The following is a 25,940-nucleotide window of genomic DNA, read 5'->3' on the forward strand; positions in this document are numbered from 1 at the left end:
GCTTATATACGCATCACCCTAATCTCTGCCTTCATGTTCACATGGCATTCTCCCACGTGCATGTCTATGTCCAAATCTCCCCTTTTTATAAGGACGCCAGTCATATTAGACTAGGGACCGACCCTACTCCAGTGTGACCTCATCTTAACTAATTACATATTAACAATCCTTTTTCCAAATAAGGTTACATTCTGAGGTACTGGGGGTCAGGACTTCAACCTATGAGTGGGGGGGGGGGGTGGGATAGGGGGAGCACAATTCAACCCATAAGAGTATCTATTCCCTTCTGCTCTATCATCATTTCTGCAGACAAATTTGAAAAGCATTCTGATGGAGGAGATAGAGGAAGAGAAACGACTTTTTATAGTGTTACATGAGAAATAAAATAGGGCCATATCTAGGATTGCCCTCAGTAGCGTTCTTAGTTGGCTCGAAAACTTATAGATATATTCCAAATAGACACAAATCCTAACTACCATGAATTTTTATTTTAAAAGACAGACCATGTTTGGGTCAATATGTCAGGACTGGGGGTGCAGGGACGTGCTACCCCAATACCAAGTACAGAAGATTAAACACTCTTGCTTCTAAGGTCTTGCCCTCTCATGTAAAGTTGTATACATGTGCATATATTTGTATATAAGATACCCAATTTACCTTGTAAAGCATATATAGCAAATAATACTTATACCCTTAAAGATAAAAATTCATAAATAGGAGTTCTATTCCTTTCTTCCCACAACTTAATGGGTTGTCTTGGATCACCTCTGGATGTATCCACTCTCTAGACCAGTCCCTCAGTAACCCTTCACCAATCAAATGTTCCTACTTTCCCACCTCTGTTTATTTTTCTGACATGTACCCTCAGCTTTGATGGACTCCCCACTCCTCCCACCCTCTCCCAGGGTCCCTCCATGCCCCACTTCCCAGCTCATCCTCCCTCCTCTGAAGAGCAGTGGTCCTCGTCACAGAAGCATCTCATGTGCCAGTTCATCCATAAGACCTAACAGCATCTCTTGTTTTCCAGTGTTTATTAAGATTGGACTATTCTTATTTACGTTGTATGCTTTATCTTCCTCTCTTCAGTGAAAGCAGCTTTTAGGTTCATTGCTGGTTCCATAAGGTCACTCAATACCTGTGTTTGTTATCTGTTGAAGAGATTACTCCTGTTTAAATTATAGGGTTTTTTTTTAATTAATTAATTTATTTTTTATTTATTTTTGGCTGCGTTGGGTCTTTGTTGCTGCTCGCGGGCTTTTTCTAGTTGCGGCGAGTGGGGGCTCCTCTTCGTTGCGGTGCGCAGGCTTCTCACTGCAGTGGCTTCTCTTGTTGTGGAGCACGGGCTCTAAGCACGTGGGCTTCAGTAGTTGTGGCACACAGGCTCAGTAGTTGTGGCTTGCGGGCTGTAGAGCACAGGCTCAGTAGTTGTGGCGCATGGGCTTCGTTGCTCCGCGGCATGTGGGATCTTCCCGGACCAGGGCTCGAACCCGTGTCCCCTGCACTGGCAGGCGGATTCTTAACCACTGCGCCACCAGGGAAGCCCCCTAAATTATGTTTTAAACTTCAAAATAATGTTTAATAATGGAAGACATTTGGGAAAGTAAAAGTGTGGAGAAAAATGAAAACCATTCACAGCACCCCGACAATCACCGTTTGTGTGCTGATGTATTTTTTCTTTCTGGCCTTCTTAATGCACAGGTTTTTATTTTTCTCTACCTTGTTGCGATCCACTGCAGTTTTGTTTGGTTCCTATTCTGTACTTAGCACAGACATTCCCCCATTTTATCATACAACCCACCACTATCATCATCATCATCATCATCATCATATTTAGTAGCTGCATGATCAGGGCCATTGCTTCTGTGGTGTAGTTTGTGTACTACACAAAGTACCCAGCCTATGGAGCAAACAGGGGCTGAAACCCAGCCTGTACCCTGCTCACCAAGGTATGTACCCTGGTGTGGACCTAAACCTTCCCAGAGGAAGGGGGGACTTTTTTGTTGCTTGATGAAACTGTCTACCTGCTGAGCCACTAGCCATGGGTTGTCCATGTAGAGGTGGTACTTGACTCAGATTTGCCTGCTCAGAGGGAATGCCTGTTCTAAATTACACAGCGTGCCTCACAGACCAACAGTGGCCGTGTGCATGGATCTCCACCAAGTGGATGCCCCGTGACTTACTTAATCTTTCCCTCTTAGATGGAGGGGCCAATTTTTCCAGTGTGATCCTCTTTGGAATCTAAGTTCTCTCTGAGACAAATCTCCATGTGGCCCCTCTAGGGTAATGAATTCAAAAAGCATCAAAGGGGGCTTCCCTGGTGGCGTAGTGGTTGAGAATCTGCCTGCCAGTGCAGGGGGACATGGGTTCGAGCCCTGGTCTGGGAATATCCCACATGCCGTGGAGCAACTGGGCCCGTGAGCCAAAACTACTGAGCCTGCGCGTCTGGGGCCTGTGCTCCACAACAAGAGAGGCCACGATAGTGAGAGGCCCGCGCACCGCGATGAAGAGTGGCCCCCGCTCGCCGCAACTAGAGAAAGCCCTCGCACAGAAACGAAGACCCAACACAGCCAAAAATAAATAAATAAAAATTAAAAAAAAAAAAAAAAAAAAAGCACCAAAGGACTATCAGACTGGGAAATGTAATGTAGAATGTGGAGACCAATAGCTCTGGAATCTGAAGTGTAAGAAACGAAAGACATTAATGGTGTTCTCTGAAAGAGCCAAACAGTGATGGTTTCCGTACTTCATTTTGTGGTACAGTGTGAGCGCAGGGCGTGGAAGGCAGGTGTTTTCAATAATCCATTTGACTTTGCTCTTGGAATTACAGAATGAGTGTGAGTGCAAGAAAGGATTTCGAGGCAATGGGATTGACTGTGAACCAGTAACTTCATGCTTGGAACAAACTGGGAAATGTCATCCACTGGTGAGTTACTTGATTTTTTTCATTAATACTTAAAAAAATTACCTGAGAAAGAAAGAAGGTTGGGTTATTTTTTATCTGGGCCCAGTAATGAACAAAATCTCTCTTACTCCCAAAAGGAGTCCCTAAGCAGAACGTGAGTAATTATTGCAACTTTCACTCCATTCTAAAGCTTGGAAGAACCAACATACAATTGCCAGATAAGATTCCCGGTTAAATCTGAATTTCTAATAAATGACAAATAATCCTCCAGCACAAGTATGACCCAAATGTTAGATAGGACAAATTTAAACAAAAAATTACTCATAACTTATCTAAAATTCGTACTTGGTATTTTTATTTGCTAGATCTGGCAATTCTAAATCACCAGGATAATTTAAAGGGTAACTAGACTCCCATTTTGAATGTCATAACAAAGTTTTACCCAAATTATTAGTGAAAATGCCCATTCAAGGGTAGGTTGAGCCTTGTGTCTAAATTATGGAAGAGCAGGCAAAGATGGTAGAGCCGGTCGTGTTCATCTTTTTAAAAGAACACCACTAAGCACCCAGCGTCAGAACCAGTGAAGACGACACCTTAGTCACAGTGCTTTTGCTTGCAAGTAACAGAATCCACACAGATCAGCTTAAGCTAAAAAGGAATTTGTTGGACATATGCCACCAGGGTAGCTCCATAGTCAGGAATTCCAAAACTTCCCAAGGGCTTAGAATCAAGATCAAGGCAGCTTCTTCCCTCGATCCTCTGAGACCATGCAACTTCTCATTTTGCTACTCCCTGTGCTTTTACTTTCTCTTTGTCTTTGTCTCCCTCTCTCTCCCAACTTTAAGTGCAGTTCTGTGCATCTTGGGGTAGATGACTCCCTGTTCTTAGAGGAACGTCTACCCCACTACCAGTGATGCCCGCTAACTTAACAGCACTCTGTGTCCCAATTCTAACTCATAGGAGAAAGGATCTGACCAGCCCAGCTGGGTCCAGGTGTCCACATATGAGACACTCAATGATGGCCAGGGAGTGGGGTGACATATCATGACCAGGACTGCCAGACCCACGCCTAGTAGTGTGGGCAGGTGGGTAATATTCAAAGACAAAAAAAAATGGGAGGAGATGCCTCTAAAGTATCCATTACCCAAGAATCATGAAAGCATTTCATAAAGCTGAAGAACCTCCAACACTCTTGCTTAATTTAAGCCCAACCAAGCCCTGACATTCCACACGGGAGAGGTTATTGGAACTTTCACTTCATTCCAAAGCGTGGAAGAACCAACATAGGGTTGCCAGATAAAATGCAGAACACCCAGTTAAAATTGAATTTCAGATACACAGTGAATTCTTTTCTGGCACAAGCATGCCCCCAAATACTATATGGGACATACTTATACCAAAACCTCTTTGTTTATCTGAAATTCACATTAACTGTGTGTCCCGATTTCTGCTTGCTAAATCTTGGCAGGGATGAAAAGAAAGAATCTAATTGTGATTCCAGAGGAAGTGCACCAAACCTGCAGAAAGGGCTGCGGGCCTGTGGGTTACTTCCACCATCTTTCAGCCCCGAATTTTGCAGTTCTCTCTGTAGACAGAGCCTGGGGATTCACAGGTGTACCTCCTATCTAGTGCTTTAGTCGGGAAAGCAAATCATTTCTCTCATATTCTTTGTATCAGGCAACCTGTCAGTTTACTTCTTCTGGTGTCTGGAGTTGTGTTTGCCAAGAGGGCTACGAAGGAGATGGCCTTCTCTGCTATGGAAACGCTGCAGTGGTAAGTCCTCTGAGATCAACTCCAGTACGGAATAATAAAGACAAAAATCTTCAAATTTAAAAGAAAAAAAAAGCCTTCTTGTCTAGGATGGCTTTAAAGTGCTCTACCAATCATTTGCTCCAGATTTTATCTGAAGCAAACTCCTTCTCATAAATGGCATATGTGCTCTGTGGGTCACAAATTTTCTACAAGTTGAAGGGAGGTAACTTTTATTTGGCACCTTCTGTGTACCAAGCAGTCTTGGCTTCCCTTTCTTGCCATTCTGCCTCTTTCTAGTCCCAGACTTCCCAAATGAGCAAATAACTGGCCCCTGCTGAGCTCTCGGGCACTCCTGTCCGGGTTGTGTGCCTCTTATAGGTACCCAGAGCACCTTGTGCTTACCCCTGTCTGGGGGGTGTGTGTGTGCATGTGTGCACACACACGCGCGCACGCATGCACGCGCACCTTCTGTGTACCAGGCATCTTACTAAATCCTTAACATGCTGCAGCACCCCCTTTAAACCACAGCCTCTGGGCTTATGCTATTATTATGCCCATTTTATAGATGAGGAAACTGAGAGCCTAAGCAAACTTGCCTAAGGTCACTCAGCTGTCTCCGTGCAGAGCCCAAGCACTTAACCATTAGTATGTTCTATCAGCGTAGGGCACGTCCCACCTAACTGTCTGTCTCCCCACTGGACTGTCAACTCTTGAGGGCAGGTCTTTGTCCTTGTTTCCTACTTCACTCCTACTGTTCATAAAGATTTGCTGAAATGAGAAAGTAAATTGGTGAATTTTCTCATCACTCACTTTTTGTTTAACTCACTGGAGTTTGGTTCCTACCCCTCCTCTTAATGGAAACCACTGGCGTAACAGTGCCCAGGGCTGCACCTGCCCTGATGTGCTCCCTGGCAGCTGCAGCATCTGACCTTGGCCTCCCTGCCTATCAGGGTCCTTCCTGCTCTTTACTGAACCTGCTTCTCCTACTCAGCCCATCAGGCCTGTCTCCTGACATTCAGACCATGGAGCGTGGACCCAACATTTTCTCTGCACTGTCCATGGGCCACATTTCCTAAAACCTTAAAACCCTAAAACCCTGCTTTCACAAGGCCCCTCACCTCCCACGGAAAGCAAGATCAAGTCCAAATCCTCGGCCTGGTACTCTGAGGACTTCACATGGACTCAACTCACTTCAGCCAGCTTAGCTGAGCTGTTGCCTTCCCAGCTGTCACCTTCCTGGCTCCGTTCCCCTCCCCCATGGACCCAGCCTCAGGTCTTTCTGCCAGCAGTTCAGGTCCAGCTCGTGCCCTCCTCTCCTTGAAGGGATTACCCGAGCATCTCAGCTCTTGTACTTATCCATTTACTAACTGATTTACTTTTTAACCGGTATTTACTAACTTATTCCATAACCTCAACCACTTTCAAAAAGGAATTAAGATAGCTCTGAGATGTATTGCCTTTTGGTAAATTTGCACATAATAATTGTTATTGCCATTTTCGTGGTGTTTAATAATTTTTAAAATATTTTCACATACGTTAATGCATGTAATGTTCATAATCCCAGGAGCAAGGCATCATCATTTTCATTTTTCAGATGAGGCACTTGAGTTCTCAGAGAGGTTAAGTGACTTGCCCAAGATCACACAGCTGGTAAATGGCAGACCCAGGAATTGAACCCAGACTTTTTAAACTCAAAGTCTAGAGCTTTCTTTAATTGATCACACCTTCAAACATCACTGATCTACCAGCACTCTGCGTTATTTTTTCACATCCTAACATCCCCAAAACAACTGTAAGTTGCATAAGATCAGGGGCCACCTTTTCTCTTTCATATCTTATATCCTCCCTCACTCCAACCTGGTGCCAATTGTGATGGTTCAGTATATATGTTCATTAACAAACCCCATGGTGGATAAGTTAAAAATAATAGTGGCTAAAACCTACTGACTGTGTCCTGCATGCCATCCTCTATTATAAGCACTTTAAAAACATTAACTCTTCCAACTTCCGCATCAACACTATCAGTTGGAGCTTTTATCATCCCTATTTTATAGCTGGGAACATTGAAGCCCAGAGAGATGAAGTAACTTGCCTAAGGAACTAGGAAATGACCAAACCAGAAAGAAAACCCAAGTGGTTTGGCACTGTGTCCCAAGCCCCTGCTCAATGTTAGCTCTGAAAGGGGGCAGTTTACTGAGTTCTGTGACCCTCCTGTAGGGCTGGGTGGCCGTGTTCTTACAACATAAATTCTGATTTGGACGGATTTGAGGTTGTTGTTTCATTTAAAGTTTCTGGAATTACTCCTTTACCTCGAATAGAGAAGATAATTCAAGCCATTAAACATGAAAGAAATGCATGGCTCTGGCAACATGGGGATTCGTCCAGCCTGGGCATCATTCATGTCGGCATCGACAAGGCTGGCAAGGACGATGCCCAGAGCTGCCCTGTGATTATGCCTCTCATTGATCCTCCTCTATGTTCTCTCTCCTCTCTCCTCCCTCTCTTGCACGAAATGAATAAGGAATTGTCCTTTCTCTCTGCAGCAGCTATATTTAACCAGTGGATAAATGTGAGTACCTTTGTTGGAATTAGGATCGGGAATATATAATAATTTTAGATATTTGGACTGCATGTAACAGAAAACTGAAAATGCAGCTGGTGAGGGAGAGGGAGGGAAATTGTCTAGAGCAGTGGTTCTCAGCTTTGATTCCACTTTAGAACCACATGGAACAGTTGTTTTTCAATAGCCATGCCTAGGCTCCCACCCCCAGACTCTCTGATTTGATTGGGTAGAGGTTTGACCTGGGCATCAGTGTATTTTAACACTTTCCCAGGTGATTCTAACATGCAACCAGGACTAAGAGCTTCTGGTCTAAGATAAGCTGGGGTGGTCGACTTTTCAACCAATCCAAATATATATGTATAACTTCATTCATCAAAAGAGGTATTTTTGAAAAGTCAGCATAATTCATCACGGTAATTCACCAAATTATATTTGGCATTTATAGTTGCAGTACTATCATATTTCATGTGTGTTTAGCCCTCAGCCCAACATGCCCAGAGGAGCTTTTCCCTCTCCTTTGGAAAGTTCTATAACAAAGAGTCTAATCCCCACCATCCCCAGTTGTCTGAATCTCTGTCATCTTTGCCTGAGTGGCCCGAGGTGGCAGGTTCAGCCAGCCATCGTGACAAGTGGTTTGTGCCTTTTAAGAAGACAGATGCCAAGATACGCAGTGTCTGGTCAGCAGCTACTCCAGGACACCTTCCTGTTGCTTCCGTGTGGGGTCCCTCTGACCCCCATCGCATGGGAGAGCAGGGACTGAGTGTCCTATAGCAGGTGCTAATTTTCATACAGACCCACCCCACACTCATAAGCTTGCCCTGTGGTGTGCTAGACCCACTCGTCCTAGCTCACAGGAGCACAGCTTTCCCAGCTCCACTTTCTATGCTGTTATGGTGGTAGCTTGGAATCAGCTATGATGGGAGAACTTACACCACAGAAATCAGCAAACACTACAAAGCAGGGCTTTTGTTTGTTTGTTTTTCCTGGAGAGCCGGTTGTGAAACATAAGCCCACCACTGCTTGTACCCAGAAGTAGCTCTAGGTGAGTAGATAAAGTTTGATTTCAGGCCTCCAGTCTCTCTCTCATGCTGAAACTGTTCCTGTAATCTTCCCACCATCCTTATTCCAAAGGCATCCAAGGATTCTCAAGGTTCTCTGTACACATGTGTGCACACACACGCATGACACTGTCAAGACTGTTCTCTGCCTCTTCATTTAGACTAAAGGGTGAATGACTGATGATGACTCAAGTGTGACCTGATCAGGAAACTTTGCCTTTTGTCAAGGGTCACACGTTGAAATACAAGGAATGAGTCTCAGAGGGAAGAGGGGGCATCAGCCAGTAGGGGGGATCGATTTGGGAAAGGGGTCCCTAGGACCTTCCCGGTATCTCTGAAGTTATATCACACGGGAAATTGTCATCTCTGCCAAGCATTAAGTCAGCATTTGTCCTCTGACATGAGTCAGGCCAGTTTCTTTTCCCTCTGCGATTCAGAACGCTTCCCTACAACCCATGCTGTCAGCCGCCTCAAACCTCACCGTCCTCGTGCCTTCCCAACAAGCCATCGAGGACATGGACCAAGACGAGAAAGCCTTTTGGTTGACCAAGAGCAATATTCCCACCCTCATAAAGTAGGTATTATGTGTGTTTTATTCTTCATGATATCTTACTGGCATCAGTGTGAATGAAGTTCAGTGAAGGGAGGCTACGTGGTCCTTCAGATCCAATGCAACTGACCATGTTCCAGGACCCCCTCACCTCCTTGCCCCAGGATGGAAGTCGTCAACATGACTGACAGCCACTTCTGTGCTAACTGCTTTATGTACAACCTAGTTAATCCTCCCAAGGACCCCGTGAAATAGACAGAATTATTCCCATTTTATAGATGCGGAAACCGAGGCACAGGGTGGTTGATTAACTAACCCCAGGTACCATGGCTGAAGTTGCAGGGGGAGATTTTGAACCTGGTAGTCTGGCTCCAGAACCTACTCTCTTAACTCCTCACAATGCCACTGTCTCAAGCATTGACACCTCATTACAGCCCTTATGGACTGTTGTTGTAGGTACCATACGCTACTGGGCACATATGGAGTGGCCGATCTGCAGGCCCTGTCGCCTTCTGACATGCTGGCAACGTCTTTGCAGGGCAACTTCCTCCACCTGGCGAAGGCGGATGGGGTAAGAGAGCATCGTATTGTGTCTGTTTAGTGGAAACTTGTGACCTCTGTTCATAGTGTACTTTTAGTTTTTTTCTGTTAGGGAAATTTCCAAACATGAGCAAAAATAAATGGAGAATAAAACCTCCATGTAGGTATCACCCAGCTTCAACAATTAGCAACCTGTATTGTTACACACACACACACACACATACACACACACGCGCACTCATACACACTCACACACGCACTCACACACACTCACACACGCACTCACTCACACACACACTCACACACGCGCGCGCGCGCACACACACACACACACACACACACACACACACACACACTCTCTCTCTCTCTGTAGCAGGGATAGTATAAAATGAAGCTCTCTGCCCACTGGTTGGCCACAGGCTCTTCCTGACAGACAACAGACTGATCCGGAAAGTCAATCCTTTCATTTCTTCTGGGTGAAGGCCGCACAGTTTCACAACTTTGATTTTTATGTGTGGTTAAGAGCTGGTTATTGGAAACCTACTAATTGAGTCATTCGAGATTACTACAATTTTATATTAAGCTAGGGTCAGTCAACAGATATTTATTGGGACTTCCCTGGTGATCCAGTGGTAAAGAATCCGCCTTCCAGTGCTGGGGATGTGGGTTCAATCCCTGGTCGGGGATCTAAGATCTCACATGCCGCGGGGCAACTAAGCCTGCACGCCATAACTAGAGAGCCCGCGTGCCTCAAACTACAGAGCCCACAAGCTCTGGAACCCGCACTCCACAACTACAGAGCCCATGCACCCTGAAACCCAAGCACTGCAACTAGAGAGAGAAAACCTGCACACCACAACTAGAGAAAAGCCCACGCGCCACAACGAAATATCTCGCATGCCTCAACGAAGACCCCGCGTGCCTCAACTAAGACCCGATGCAGCCAAAAGAATAAACAGATACTTTTTGAACACCTCCTGTGCTCCAGGAACTGATCTGAGTGTTGGAGACAGGACAGTGCGCAGGAGATCAGAGACCTGTAGAAGCTCACCTTCTGGCTTTTTCTATAGTGTTTCAAGGACTTGGATTCAGTTTTCTGTGAGGAAGTCTGGCTGCCCTGCTGAATGAGGCAGTGTTTTAAAGCTCTTTCTATGAACTGAACAAGATGAAAATGGAGACTCTACTGGGAAATGAGAACTGCCCCATCAATGGAACATGGGCCAGAGTCAGAATGTTCTAGAATTGCGGCTCTAAAGCATTTCTGCCTACCTACCCATCAGTGATGGCGCTGTGAAAAGGCTCTATGCCTAGTATTACCGAAATATGTGTGCTTCATCAGATCATTCCTTTTAGAAAGCAGAAAAGAGTTACATACGGTCCCATGGACTCTTTACATTTTATTACAATAATTCTAGAACGTTACATGCATATATCAGACAATGGGTGGTTTTCCATTGGTGTTTTAAATCACTGATGCTCTGAGCAAGCATTAATTGAACACCCACCCTGGGAAGGTTCATCCCAGGTTCCGCAGATTCAGAAGTAAATCAATCAAGACCTGTGAGCTGGAGGAACTAACCATCAAAGGCACAGCTGTAATGGGTTCTTTCTTATGTCTGATATAAATGTCTCCCCGTAACCAGAAGAGATGTGCAAGGTAGCCAGGAATGTTTGTTTCAGGACTTCTGCTGATGTGCTCAGGGTGAGGCAAGTCCCCTCTGCACCCAGGGTTCCCAGGAGGAATTTCAGACAAAGGGCAGTGGTGGGAGAAGAGGAGAGGAAACCAGAGAGAGCGGAGCCCAGATGTGTCGTGCTTGGTCGGTGGCTGCGTGAGCGGGCATTTGGGTTTACTTAGCTCCTTTCCCCGTGTAATTAATATTCTTGAAAAGTCAGTAACTGTCTGTATTAGTTTGCTAGGCCTGCTATAACAAGGAGCCACAGACTGGGTGGCTTAAACAACAGAAATTTTTGTCTCAGAGTTCTGGAGGCTCGAAGTCCAAGGTCAAGGTGTGGGCAGGGTTGGTTCTGTCTGAGGACTGAGGTCAGGCTCTCTCCTTGGCTCGTAGATGACCGTCCTCATGTTCACATGGTCTTCTCCCTACATAGCTGTCTGTGCCCAAATACCCTCTTCTTATAAGGACACTGGTCATATTGGATTAGGGCCCACCCTAATGACCTCATTTTAACTTGATTACCTCTATAAAGACCCTGTCTCCAAATAAGGTCACATTCTAAGGCACTGGGGGTTAGGACTCCAACATACAAATTTTGGAGACACAATTCAACCCACAACACTATCTGTGGTGTTTTTCCAACTGCAGGGTCACTTCAGTAAGCCTCAGCCAGCACTTTTTTTTTTGGCTGCGTTGGGTCTTCTTTGCAGTGCACGGGCTTTCTCTAGTTGCAGCAAGTGGGGACTTCTCTTGTTGTGGAATATGGGCTCTAGGCGGCGTGGGCTTCAGTAGTTGGGGTGCATGGGCTTCAGTAGTTGTGGCACGCAGGCTCAGTAGTTGTGGCTCGTGGGCTCTAGAGCGCAGGCTCAGTAGTTGTGGTGCACGGGCTTAGTTGCTCTGTGGCATGTGGGATCTTCCCAGACCAGGGATCGAACCCGTGTCTCCTGCATTGACAGGCGGGTTCTTAACCACTGTGCCACCAGGGAAGTCCCCAGCACTTTTTTAATGAAATAGAATGAAATAGAGTAGAATCGATGATCAGGTGCCTCCCACATGGTAGAGGAAAGTATTATTTCATTTCAATTGTGTGTGTGTGTGTAATGTCAAAAGGCTCACAATTTAAAAATATTTCTGACTTTGTGTCATGGTCCAAAAGTGAGAAGGTCACTACTACTCAAAAGTGGGAAACCCAGAAATAATTCAATCCCTGGGTGTACTCTATAGGGACTCACTCACCTTCTCACTGTGGTGTGTTTACAGAATATCACAATCGAAGGAGCGTCCGTAATTGATGGTGACAATGCAGCCACAAATGGAGTGATACACATCATCAACAAGGTACAAAATCGCCTCCTCCCACACATGTTGAATCTCTCCTCCTTTTGTTATTTATCCTCCTGTGCAGTATCTTTTTGGGGAAAAAATACTTAGCCTTAATATAAAAATAACCTGTATTGTGCTTCATTATTTTTATTTTAAAACCATTTAGAGGCTCTACTCATTCAGTAAGACTCAGTTGCTATATACTCAGCCTATATCCTGCAATGGGTCCTGTATAATGTGTGGCCACATATATCATATTTCTTAGTTATCAGAACATCTTACAAGGTACACAGGAACCTTAGTATTGGGAAGTCCATATGCCCAGATTAGATATAATCAAGAACTGGAGGAGAGACAACTGACTATGTATCACTGGTCCGCTCCCCTCTGCATTATTGTGCCCTAGAAAAAAAAATGGGAAAGGGTAGGAAGCGTATTGTAGAATTTTTATTTTCTTCTAAGATGCAATTCAACAGTATTCAAAGGTATGAAATAGAAAAAAAAAAACGTTTAATGGGAAACGAGCTTTTAAGCTATCCTATAATTTTCAGTTACTATATTAATATCTTCATTTAAAATTAAAGTTAGAATTTAGGGTATATTGGGAAATTTTGAAAAGCAGAAGATTAGAAAAGACAATTAACTAATTGCATTTTAACTAAAATTATTCTCACTTGGCACTTACATACTTTTTTATTTCAAGTTACAGAACACGTTAACTGTTTCTGTTCAGAAAAGAGAGGCTTCTTATAAGACTTCTGAGTGCAACACTTTGCAAAGACCTTGCAATTCTCTTGTATTACCAAGAGGCATTAAAAAATACACTATTTTTTGAGCAAGTGATAGGTCATTCGCAGGGAACTATGCTGGGCTTATGGCTTCATTTATCAGAAAGCAATATTACTTTCCAAGAGTATTTTTCTTCTCCAATACTGGCTTTTCAAAGTACTAAAAAAAAAAATTTTTTTAAGCGTAAAATTACCTCTTCTTCTCATTTACATTTTTGATGAACACAACCTCATTAGTAAAATGGCACCTCAACCCATGTCCTGTACTGAGCGTTATTATCACGGGGGCCAGTTCAAGTCCCACCTCCTCTGTGAAGCCATCCCTGATCCCTGCAGCCCATATCACCGAGGCTGACATAGTGTCAAGAGGGTAAGTTCTAGAATCATACAGCATCTCGTTCAGGCACTTAACTAACTGGGTAACCTTGGGCAAGTTACATAACCTCTCTGAGCCCCATTTTTCTTCCCTATGAAGATCAAACAACACCTTCTCTCTCACTGTCTGCTGCCTAGGGAGACCTCAATAAATGTCATTTTTATTCCATTTTCCTTCCTCTGATATCCCGTGGGATTTCTCAGTATAGAACTCATTTGGCATAACTGTGCCCCCTTGTTTTGATAGTTCTTTATGGAATAGGTCATGAACCCCCATATGATGGCATGTCCCGGAGGGGTGGAGCTGAATCTTTTCTCTGTCCCTCATCAGCATTACCACCTCACCTTGTGTGCAGTAATATTGGAATGATTGACAGCCCTCTAGGTGCCAGGCATTGTGCCAAGTGTCATGTATTGCATTATCTCATTTGATTTTTATAACAACCCTAAGAAAGTATGTGCCATTCTCCTCACTTCTCAAAGGAGACCACTGAGGGTCCTCATGGCTAGGTAACTGGATTGAGGAAGAAGTTTATGTGGACACAAAGATCCATGGATGCACGTCAACTGATTCAAGTTCACCGCTTAGCCTCTGGGTTGCAGTGGCTCGTTAAGGAGCTCCTTTTCTACCTGTCCGTTGGACACTGTGGCCCCCTTTGTTAAGGCCACCATGAACAGTTGTGCAGGTTGTTCCCTGCCTAGAGGTACCTGGTCTGGTGGTGGAGTAGGGCTGAAGTCCAACCCACTTCACTTCCCAAACTACGCACCACTGTTTGGTCTTGCAGACGATCAAAGGAAAAGGTACCTTGTTCTCTATTTGCAGAGGCTTCATGATCACATATTGTTATGTGACATGAACCTATGTCCTAGAGAGCAGCAAGTCCTACCAACGCAGGCTAACAGAATTTTGGGGCTTCCTTTCCCAGGTTCTGGTTCCCCAAAGAGGTCTAACTGGCTCCTTACCAAACCTACTCACCCGGCTGGACCAGATGCCTGACTATTCCATCTTCCGGGGCTACATCATTGCAAGTACCACGTTCTCTGCATGACCCTCTGCTCGGGTTACCTGGGAACAGAAGTCCCTCACGCGCTCCTGTCTCTTTCCATCACAGCAACATAATCTGGCAAGTTCGATCGAGGCTGCTGACACTTACACGGTGTTTGCTCCAAACAACGACGCCATTGAGAGTTACATCCGGGAGAAGAAGGTCACAACTCTGGTAGTATCAGCAATAATAACCTGGGAAATTATTTCCTGGAAATTCAAACACTTAAGATTTTTCAGTCCATCAACCATGTACCATTTCACTCTTTCATCAAAACTTCTTTGTCGATATCCAGATATTTAACATAAACTTGAGCAGAGACTCTCTCATACCCGAACCTCCCCCAAGCCAGAGCTACTCACGTATTTAGTTTGTACCCCTGGAAGCACACACTCAGGCTCACATACACAAGGATGCGGGCATCCCAGGAACCTGGAAACATCTTCATGGCCACCCCTCCTCCCCTCCCTGGCTTCTCCCTGGTCCCATGCAGTGAGCTGTCAGCAGCTGGGACCTAGAGGGAGTTCACTGTCTCTGTCTTCCTCCTATTCTCCCCATCTCTGTCTTCCCTGATTCCTAACATCTGGGGCTGAACAGTCAGAACTTGTCAAAAGACTTTGTGAAATAATTAAAAGCTCCAATCCTGTCACTCTCTGGCTCAAAACCCTTGGGTGGATCTCCATTTCCTGAATGACTAAGTCCAAGCTACCTCCCCAGGTTCTTAGGGGCTCCATACACTGGCCACGATTACCTTCTATTCAGTGCTGGCGCCAGAATTTCCATTTAGAAGGATCCCGGGGGTGCCCCACACCCAGCCCCATAGTGGGAGGACACGTTTAAAGCTGTAATTGCACAGCAAGCACACTGTTTTCACTTCTCTCTTTATATAGGGTGACTGAGATGATGGGTGCTAAGGAGACGGGGGCTGATAATTGAAGTCCCGCTAAGCCACCCTTGGGCCCACTGCTGTCTCCCATCCATTCCCTGCAGATACCATGTGGTCTAACCAGAGTGATGTCATACAGACCCTAAAGAAAGCAAAGGCATGTTCAGTGCCCTTGCTCCTATCTACACACACAAACACGCACACACACCCCCGCCCACTCAATCAGGAAGGCTGCCCTTCCTCCTTCCGATGCCTCCTGAGTCCTCCCCACCCATTCTTTTTTTTTTTTTTAACACCTTTATTGGAGTATAATTGCTTTACAATGGTGTGTTAGTTTCTGCTTTATAACAAAGTGAATCATCTGTACATATACCCATTCTTCAAGTCCAGTCTCACCTCCTCAGACAAGCTGGCTCTGGCCCCTGAGCTGCAGAAAATCTCTCCTGCCTCTGAATTCAGACCATTAGTACGCCCTTCAGCACTTACACACCTGGTATAAGGAACTGTCTTTTCAGGCAGGTGTGTCTTAGCTCTCCAATTGGATGAAAACTCTGTGAAGGGAGGAACGGTGTGTTAGACTTTTGTAACTGCCATGTTGAGCAAGCAGGACTCCTGGGATGGAAGTGGAAATCCTCTTTACTGTGTCTCCTCACCCCCAGCCCTCCCGCAGCCCTTTGAACCAGTTCAGTGGGGAATATTCTTCTCCTGCCCTGGGATAAACCCTCAGGCAATCCCGCAGCCTTTCTGCCTCCCCAGAAAGTCCTATCATCACTGTAAGTCACAAACACAGTCTCAATTAAGTTAAAAAAAAAAAAAAAAAAGAAAAATCCAGCTCCTTGTAAAAAATCAACATTTTGAATTGGATTTAGAATTAAATCTTCTTTCCTCACTGCTCCATGCTGGGCTTTGTCCAGACAGGAAACTGGAGGAGGGGGTATGGTCTTTGAATCAATCAAGGTCCATCAGAGGGTGGCAGGAGGGATAGATTGGGAGTTTGGGATTGATATGTACACACTGCTATATTTAAAACAAAATGCCTTTCCATGAAAAAAAATCAGTATGGAAAGGTAAAAATTATTGCTAAAAAAAAAAAAAAAATCAAGGTCCATCAGGAGACAGAAACCGTACCAGAGAGAATTCAATATTATGAATTGTTTATTGGGTATGAAGTTATATAAATATAATTGAAAGGTAAAAAAGAGATAGCATAGAAGCATCTATAACCCCAAAGCCTGGGAGAACAGAGGAAAGAGGTCAGAACAACTAAAACTTAGAAACATGGAGGAGCCTGAAAGAGCTGTAACGCAGACCTCTGAGGACGGGGTGCCATCCTGCTTGTGGCTCTGACATTGGAGGAGGGTCCCTGGGGGTCCAAGAGCCAGGCGTCTTGGAGATGCCATTGCCCAGCTGTTGCTGGCGTCTTAGGGGGAGGGGGACATGATAAGGCCAGTCTGGGAGTGACAGGCCTCTGCCACTCGGATCCAGCTGCCGCTGGCAGGGCGATGACGTGCAGCTGGGGTGATGCCCCCAGGACCAGGAAGCATGCAGGAAGAGGAGATCCCTCTAACAGGCCTCACAGTCTCCCTCGAGCACTTTCCACTGGCAGAGCCAAACAGGAGACCTGGCAGAGGAGAAGTGTGGGCTGTGGTCCCAGCCCCACCGCAGAAACAGTGCAGAGGGTGGTTTGGAGCTGAGACAATAATTCACCGTCTCTCCTTCCCCATATGACGCTTCTATTTCCTTTCCTGATCTCACTGAATTCCGTTTTGGTCTCACCGGGTTTGTAGTTAGGACCTGGTGATGGTCGGGAAGAGATGTTAAGAGGGCAGGAAGTTCTTATCTAACTGGTACCGTCTTGAGATGCCATTGCTCTCTCGCTCTCGCTCTCTCGCTCTCTGATGGGTTCTTTGGAGACCCCACCCATCCCTGGTGGTCTCTGACTGCAGTTCCGCCCACCTGTGTGCATGCATCTCTTCCTACAGCCACTTTTTTTTTCTCAGTGGACCCTCAGCATCTAGAGGCCACCTCCAGCCTTTCCCTTGGGGAGGCCTGTCTGCCCTTCCAGAAAGCCATCTAGGATAGGACCTAAGGCACCAGCCCTCTCAGACACGGCCAGCCCTCTGGTCCACAGGACACCTGTACTCTCTTGTCCCATGTCAGTGCTGGGAGTGCAGGCCTGTCTCAGTGCGGTGACAGCCTGCCCCCTCCGCTGGGGGTCAACCTGCCAGCAGTCCCTGGCACAAGATTGCTCAGGCCTGAGTGACACCCCACAGGCTACCCTGTCTGCAGAGGACACAGATCAAGCCCTTTGAAATATCCCATTGAGCCTCCTCTCATGACCCCTGAGGTGAAAGGCAGGCTGGGGTGTGGGGACTCTCTTCACAGCTGTTCTCACCAAAGAAATCAACTTTAAAATCCCCTCCCCAACCTTTTCTGCCCTCACTCCGGGTTTTAGGGTCCCGTAATGAGTTCTTGACCATCCTACATGGAAAGTCTGCAAGTTCCCCAAGGTGATCTGTCTCGGGTTTAGTATTTATTATCTACTGTGCCCTGATGCCTCGGGCAAAACTTCCAGTTCAACAAGCTATTGCTCTTAAACCCCACGGTGCCTGGACATCAGGGCAGCCCAGTAAGTGCCCGGGGACCGGCTGATTTGTGGGTTAACTTTCCCTTCTGTGTGTTGTCCAGGAGGAGGACGTACTCAAGTATCACGTGGTCTTGGAGGAGAAGCTGCTGAAGAATGACTTGCACAACGGCATGCACCGGGAGACCATGCTGGGCTTCTCCTACCTCCTTGGCTTCTTCCTCCGCAACGACCAGGTGCGATCCTTTCCCTTAAAACCCACTGGTGGGTGTCCTAGCTCCATGTCTGTCATCACTTTTGCGTTGTGTAATCTCCCCAGCACTTCCTAAGCCTTCTCTACAGAAGACAGTTGTCTGTGTTTCACCGTAAAGTAATGACTCAGCCAGACTGGGAAGCTCCCCTTCCCCATCCCTGTCACCAAATCATCAGTGTGGCCTGGCTGATAAGGAGATTGAATCCCAGCAGTCACAGGTGCCCTTCAGTTCTGATTCCTAACAAACAAACAGACAGCCCCCAAGCCACCTCCAAGATGGAAAGGAACCCGGCAGCAAAACCTGACCCCCAGGAAGTGGCACTGGCCCCAGGGTATAAGGAGCCTCATGACTCCAGCAGCTAAATGAATAAACATTATTATCATTGCTTGATCATACAGACTGCAGACCTAGGACCAACTGACTCCCATACCAGTATTCCAGTATTAATCTCACACAACCCCTAAGTACTTAAGTGTTTAGAATTCGTAGAAAGAATTGAGACTAAATACATATTTTAAGTATTTCAATATAAAATTCTTTGTACCTACTTCAAACATCAATCAATCTGAAAATTCAACAAGAAATTCACTGCGTAACTCTAGTATACATTCTCATAAGAAAAATTAATAAAAATGAATGATTATTTAGGATAAACTAAGCACTATATTAAAGTAAAGAAAGTTTAATTGCAAATTTTTAAGTAATAATATTAATTGGTCCCTGTAAAAAAGTGCAGTTTTGAAAATAATTTTCTCAGTGTTATCATCATTGAAGTACAAGTGAATTTTGTGTACAGTTTTTCTTTTAACATGCTCAGGTTAAAAAAAAAAAAAAGAAGTCTTCATGGTTCTTCATTACTTAGGGAATAATCTAACTCCAAATATTTCCCTCTGACTCCTATAAATAATCTTACCTATTGTGTAATAATTTTGAGGAGATCCTTTTAAATACATTTTCTTTTTTTTCCAGGTAAGGCAATTTTTGTTGATAAAGACCTTACATTTTTGTTTCTGTTTTTAATCTATGTCATCTTTTATTTCATCATGTAGAAATGAATATTCCAGTGCAGTTAGTTGAATCAGTTTTGATTCTGTCACATTTATTTTTCACGTGTTTGGAAAGTCTTTGATCTAGAGCTTTTTTTTTTTTTCTTCCTTTCTACAATAGAGGCTTTATCTTACAATAAACAAATAGTTCAATCTTACAATAGAGGTTTTGCTTTCGTTGATAACTCATTTACTCTTAGGACAAAGAAGATGTAGAAAAATGCTCTCTAAATGAGTAAACTTGTGTTCAGATCAAAATTTTAATGCAACCCGTAATTCTTTGAACACATCTCACAATAAAAATGATTCAGACTTTTTCTAATGCCAAATCAACAGTATTACAGCATCCGAAGTTCTGCCATTTTGATATTTTAAAATAGCTCAGCATCTTGGAATTCTACAAATTTGTTTTGCAATCACCGTTTGACACCATAAGTAAGGCCCCCTGCTTCTTTTCCAAGTCTGCACAGACCCTGGACCACTTCTGTGGACCTCAGCCGTGATTTACCGCAACATCCAGTGGAAATTCACTTGACTCCAAGTAAATCATCAGGGACTTTAACATTCAGTGGAAGTTCAGATTTAAACACTTAGTAGAGTCATTTTAATCTTGATGCAGTGGGGAGTTTGGGAGATGTTAATCATTTTTAAACCCTTATGAGATATGAAGTTGACATCTGTTTAGTACAATAAAGAATTCCCTCTTCTCCCAACCTCGGCCCTGCTACACACCCCACACACATCCACACCACCTCCCAATTTTTCAAACAACCATTTGTTTTCAGTTATATTAGTTATATTAATGAATGAATTAACGGCTTTACTTATTTTGCTAAGCAATCATTAAGGTGTGCTCCCATGTAAAAAAATCAAAACAAAACAAGTTACAACTCAAGGTTGAATTTAATTTGGCAACATTTAGAAATTTAGTTCCCATGTCTTGGACGCTTACGGACACACTAGGCAAAGACAATACAAACATACCATGAACTCCGAAGAAGCCCCAAGGGAAACATGGTATGGTAATGCAGACCTCTGAGCAGTCTCCTTACACTGGGAAGTGATGCTATCTGGTGGAACACTTTTTACAAATTCTAAAACACTCAAATATGCTAGTTATTTTTATTCTTATATAACAGTCACTTAGCCTTACTTAGGGGTGCTTGCAAATTAACCAGGAAGTAGAGATACGCTAAAAGGACGCTGAGTTTTGTTCTCCATGTCTTGGCTTTGGAAGGCATCCACGCCTCCTGGACCACCAATAACCAGCACAGCCAAGCACATCCATCATCCGTGGAGCCATTTTATCAGGGGCACTAACATAACGATCATGACTCAGAATTTTTTAAACAATAAAAACCGATCATTTGAAGGGTGGAGATTATCTAGAACAACCTCTGCCTTTTACAAAAGGGGAAATTGAGATTCACAGAGGAAAAGCAACTGGCCCAAGGTCACACAGCTGGAAGGTGCCAGATGCAGGACTGTCACTCAGACTCCCCTCTCCTAGGGCAGAACTCTCTCCACTACACTGTGCTACCTGCCAGGTGAATTTTGGAATATCTCCTAGGCTGTTGTCATATTGATATCCTCCAATCCCCATCGTCCTTATTTCCCTTAAAATCACTCTAGTAAAAACTTACAGTTAACCCTCTGTTCACAGCTCTACGTAAATGAGGCTCCGATAAACTACACCAATGTAGCCACTGACAAGGGAGTGATCCATGGCTTGGGGAAAGTTCTGGAAATTCAGAAGAATAGATGTGATATTAATGACACTACTATCCTTCGAGTAAGTTCTATCCGAGGCCAATGATGAGCTAAAGAGTGTTGGCTTATTTTTTATAATTTTGAGCATAGGACTCATCTATCAGAGTATCTCAGTTCAGTGCAAAAAAACACTGCATGAACATCTCTAAATGCCAAGGAGCGTACTTGGCTGTGGCTCCACAAAAATAAATAAGACATGACCCCTGCCCTCAGTGGGCTCACAGTCTAGTGCCTTGAAAGGCTGCCTGGAGGGTTATGTTGAGGAGAGAGGAGGCTTCTGGAGCCAAGGCCTTCCTCAAAGAGAAAATGTGCCACACCCAGCATAGACACAGGTGGGGGGGGTGCGGGGCGGGGTATGGTGCACCCATGACAGGTTTTGGCCAAGCCTGGTCTAGCAGGAGAGGCAATATGGGAATGGATCATTTCAGTATAATATAGGATGCAGTAATGGAGACTTTTTACTCCATGAGATGGTGTAGGGTCTCTCAGTAATAGTAATAACTGCTGACATTCACTGGGCATTTTTTATGTGCCAGGCACTGCTCTAAGCATTCATGTATTAACTCAGGTAACCCTCACAACAACGTAGGTACTATTACTCCGCCCATTTTTCAGATGGGGAAAAATGAGCCCCAGCGAGGTTGAGTAACACCCGCAGGTTCACAGAGCTAGCAAGTGGCAGAGAAGGCGTTCAAATCCAGGCAGTCTGGCCCCAGAGCCAGAACTGTGAACGACCACACAATACCGTCCAGTAGGCGCCGAGTTAAGAACTAGTCACATTGGTCTCCTCCTGTTTTAGGAACAGGCTGCACTTTAAAATGCCTGTCATTCTTAACTTGTGCTCTTTTTTTTAAGATAGTGAATATTATCTCCACGCGGACCCCATGGCTGGGCGCTGCACGTGATGCATCCTTTAGTCTCAGAACCCGGCCCAATTCACTAAGTAGTGGGTTTTCAATAAATGAGAGTTGTTGTTAAAGGAATTAGGATTTAAGTGAGTTAAGACCCCCTCACAGGTTACAAGATTATGAGCATCTGAAGTGTATAGTAGAGAAAGTGACGCTCCAGTGTCCACGACCCAAAGTAGTTGAAGTGTTTGTCTCAAAGGACATTAAAGGGGTTGACCAGATGAGTTTCTGGTTTTCAGTTTTATAGCCTAAAACCTCCCAGCTCCATGTCTGGAAAATATTTGTAGCCTCATTTTGCACTAAAAGTAATAACCATGAGATATTCACTTTGGTTGTGTTTTACTAAGGGAAAGTGTGGGAAGTGTCCCCAGCAGCCGATCTGCCCGTTTGGAACTAAACCACTAGTAAGTATTTTGTCTGCTTTGATAAAAGTGTTTCTGGATCCCAGGGAGGTCCAAATTAGAAAATGAGTCTCAAGCACAACTCATTTCACTGCCTTCATTCCTTCACTTGATTTTAATTTAATCTTACCTTCTTACCTTATATGCATCTTTCTAAAGTCTTAAATCCATTTTTTTGGGGGACCAAAGCAAAAATTTAATTAATACATAAATAGAAACAGGGGTTCATCTCAACCAACACCCAGTGCAGGAAGGGATTTTTCATACTACATCTTTCATATTCCAGTAGCCGGTTAAGGACAGGAGCAAGAAAGCTCATCAAAGGAGGCAAACTCCATATCCAACTCGGTATCCAACCTGGAGGAGTCCCACCTTCCTGATTCCCTTTACAGTTGAAGTTAAACTAACTTTCTCTGAGAAACACATGACAGACCTGGGGGGGAGGTAGACATGTCTTTGAATTAACTCCCCATCTATATTTCTTATAGCTGTTTATTGCAAAAGCTAGCTCTGATGATACTCCAGCCATTACAAAGAATCAACTCTCATGTACCTTCCGTTGCGTAATAGTAATTTATATCTAACAACGCTGACTCTTCTCACTTGAGTTTGCATTTAATCTTGTATATTATAAGTCTTTGTAAGCAGCCTTAATCTTGTCTCAGACCAAGGCAGAATATCAACCAATAAATAAACAGAAACCAAGCCTCATCTCAATGTGGAATGTCGGAAGGATGTTTTCATTTGATTGACTCTGTGATTCTTCCTAACTTGAGCTAGTCTTCTAAAGAAAAGTTCTTTTTACAGAGTACTACCTTAAGGGATGATTATCTGAATTTTGCCACCTGGTATTCTGGCAGCCAACATTGTGATTTTGCATTTTCTTTCTTATGAAACAGCTCCAAGAAGCCAACCCCCTCCTTTTCTAGAACATTTCAGTTAGAGTGACAACAATGTATCACCCACCTACTTGCTCTTAGAGGTTGGAAAGCTTTGTTCTAACTGAAAAGCTGATATAATCATTATTATTTCATAGGGTGCAGAGACGAAGAAATGTCTCTATACCATTTATTTCATGGGCAAGCGATCCCTGTTCATTGGGTGCCAGCCAAAGTGTGTGAAAACTGTCATTGTGAGTATAATGATTTAATAAGCCTTCTAACTATTGCAGCAGCATTGAGAAATGTAATCATGTGTTATACTTTTCAAAGTGCCTTTCCATGTATTCTTTTTTTTTTTTTTTTTGGCCGCGTTGGGTGTTCGTTGCTGCACCACAGGCTTTCTCTAGTTGCAGCAAGCAGGGGCTACTCTTCATTGCACTGTGCAGGTTCTCATTGCGGTGGCTTCTCTTGTTGCGGAGTACGGGCTCTAGGCACGCGGGCTTCAGTAGTTGTGGCACACGGGCTCAGTAGTTGTGACGCACGGGCTTAGGTGCTCCACGGCATGTGGGATCTTCCCAGGCCAGGGATCAAACCTATGTCCCCTGAACTGGCAGGTGTATTCTTAACCACTGTACCACCAGGGAAGTCCCCCTCTGCATGTATTCTTTCTGCCACCTCCCTTTCCTCCTTATTATCTTCATTACCACTGTCGTTCAAAGTAGTAGCAGTAGCACTAAAATTCAGGACAGCCCTGCAAGTCAGCACATTGGTGAAAGCTGCAATATTCTGTTGCATGATGAAGAAAAAGAGCGACTGAGAGGCTTAGAGGATCTCCCTGTTCTCACAACAGGGGAAATGCCCCGTGAGCGAAAGAGACAGGAAATGGGCAGCTCTCCAGGGAAAGAACAGGTGCACCTGGTCATTTAGAAAGCAGGACCCCAGAGCTAGGCACCTCTGACCTGTTACTTTGGAATCTGCAGGAAAATTCTTTATAATGTCCTGTCCTGCTTCTTTCGCAGAAGACTAGACATAGCCTCTGCCTATCCTGCAGAGGCAGGTGATTAGGCCCTTAAGTTGTGGAGCTTGCAGCTGCAGGAGATTTTGTGTTTTTATGCACTCAAGTATAAAGGCAGGCTCAAGCAAGCAGATATCCTGCAGGGCTTCCCTGAACTAAAAGAGAGTCCTTTATAGAATGTCAAAGGTCTCACCCACCTCCCGACCTTCAGTACCAGATGAAATAACACACAACGCAAAGGTGCCAGGTTTGGGGATGGCGAGGGCCCCTCTGGCATCACTTGCATTATTTTTACTTTGTTCCTGCTGCCCCTCCTTCTTTCTCGCTTTTCTTCGTCCTCTCCTCCTGCTTGCCTTTTTCCTTCCCCTCCTTCCTGCCTCCTCGGCAGAAGCCTCCACGCTGCTCCTGGCACGCCTGGAGATTGCATAGCCTCACCTGGTTCTCGGGGGCTGCTCTCCCCATCCCTCCCAACCCCTCCATGAGGGGTCAAAGCTACGGACACACATCCAGTCCCACCTGCAGGATGTCCACACCATGGCTGGACAAAACCAAAGGATGGAAGTGTGGCCTTGTCCAAGCCCAGCCTGGTCCTTCTGTTTCAGACGAGAGAATGCTGTGCGGGCTACTTTGGCCCCCAGTGCCAGCCCTGCCCAGGAAAAGCCGAGAACGTCTGCTTTGGGAACGGGATCTGCTTGGACGGAGTCAACGGCACGGGCATGTGTGTGTGTGGAGAGGGCTTCAGCGGGACAGCCTGTGAGACCTGCACAGAGGGCAAGTACGGCATCCACTGCGACCAAGGTGCGCACCCTCCCCGACCCAGGCAGGCTGCCGGAAACCAGCCGGAAATGCAGGAGAAAAGAGTGATTCGGCACGTGCTCCCTCACCAGCCGGTCTCCAGGGCAGACTGGAATCCCCCCCATTCTCATGTCAATTACAGGAACTTCTGTATTGTGTAATTTGCAATGGGCAGTGATTCCAAACATTTTCAGTTACTAACCTGGACTTATCAACCCTCCCCGATCTGCTCACTGACATTCTCCAACCCACCCACGTTTCTGTATTTGCCTGCGTGTGCTGGTCCTCTGTGGGTACGCTCTGTTTTGGACATTGCTTGATAGTTTGAAAAGCAGATCTGTGCACATTATCTCATTTAATCCATACAGGAACCATGTATAGTTGAGTATTCGTATCCCCGTTTTACAAATGAGGACTTAAGGCAAAGAGGTTGAATGACTTCCCCCAAGGTCACACCTGATGAGATTTGAATGCACACCCTGCTTCCCTCCAAGGCTTTGTTCTTGAATCATGTCCTTTACGTGAAGGTCACTCTACTGATTCATCCTCTGCCAGCCACATGCTTTCCGTTGTTTTCACAAAAATCATGATCTGTTTTAGTCGAGTCATCTGCATTCTCTCACCCTGACTTTCTTGTGCCCAGGGACACACACCTATGAGAGGGCTGACGTGGGAGAAGGGGTTTCCTAATCCATGATGGGAAAACGAAGCATTTTTTCTACTTTGTATTAAAAACTACATATTTGACCTGGCTATTGCTGTTTTCTCAACAGCTAGTCCAAGCCAAACAAAATCAATATATAATTGAATCAATATATTTGGGCCGTATA

General features: G+C 44.9%; 1 protein-coding gene across 1 annotated transcript in view; it reads left to right on the forward strand.

The window, feature by feature from the left end:
* The window catches only part of STAB2 (stabilin 2), a 151,279-nt gene that overhangs the window by 73,266 nt on the left and 52,073 nt on the right, over positions 1–25,940 (forward strand). Inside the window, exons 26-38 of the mRNA XM_068559982.1 lie at positions 2,828–2,923; positions 4,580–4,675; positions 7,176–7,223; positions 8,713–8,849; positions 9,282–9,396; positions 12,299–12,376; positions 14,451–14,549; positions 14,637–14,744; positions 18,145–18,276; positions 21,004–21,132; positions 22,366–22,422; positions 23,456–23,551; positions 24,918–25,113. Of these exons, the coding sequence (XP_068416083.1) occupies positions 2,828–2,923; positions 4,580–4,675; positions 7,176–7,223; positions 8,713–8,849; positions 9,282–9,396; positions 12,299–12,376; positions 14,451–14,549; positions 14,637–14,744; positions 18,145–18,276; positions 21,004–21,132; positions 22,366–22,422; positions 23,456–23,551; positions 24,918–25,113 (1,387 nt within the window). The remainder of the gene's footprint in view (positions 1–2,827; positions 2,924–4,579; positions 4,676–7,175; positions 7,224–8,712; positions 8,850–9,281; positions 9,397–12,298; positions 12,377–14,450; positions 14,550–14,636; positions 14,745–18,144; positions 18,277–21,003; positions 21,133–22,365; positions 22,423–23,455; positions 23,552–24,917; positions 25,114–25,940) is intronic.

The sequence above is a fragment of the Eschrichtius robustus genome, chromosome 13 (assembly GCF_028021215.1).
Source record: "Eschrichtius robustus isolate mEscRob2 chromosome 13, mEscRob2.pri, whole genome shotgun sequence".
Classification (NCBI taxonomy): Eukaryota; Metazoa; Chordata; class Mammalia; order Artiodactyla; family Eschrichtiidae; genus Eschrichtius; species Eschrichtius robustus.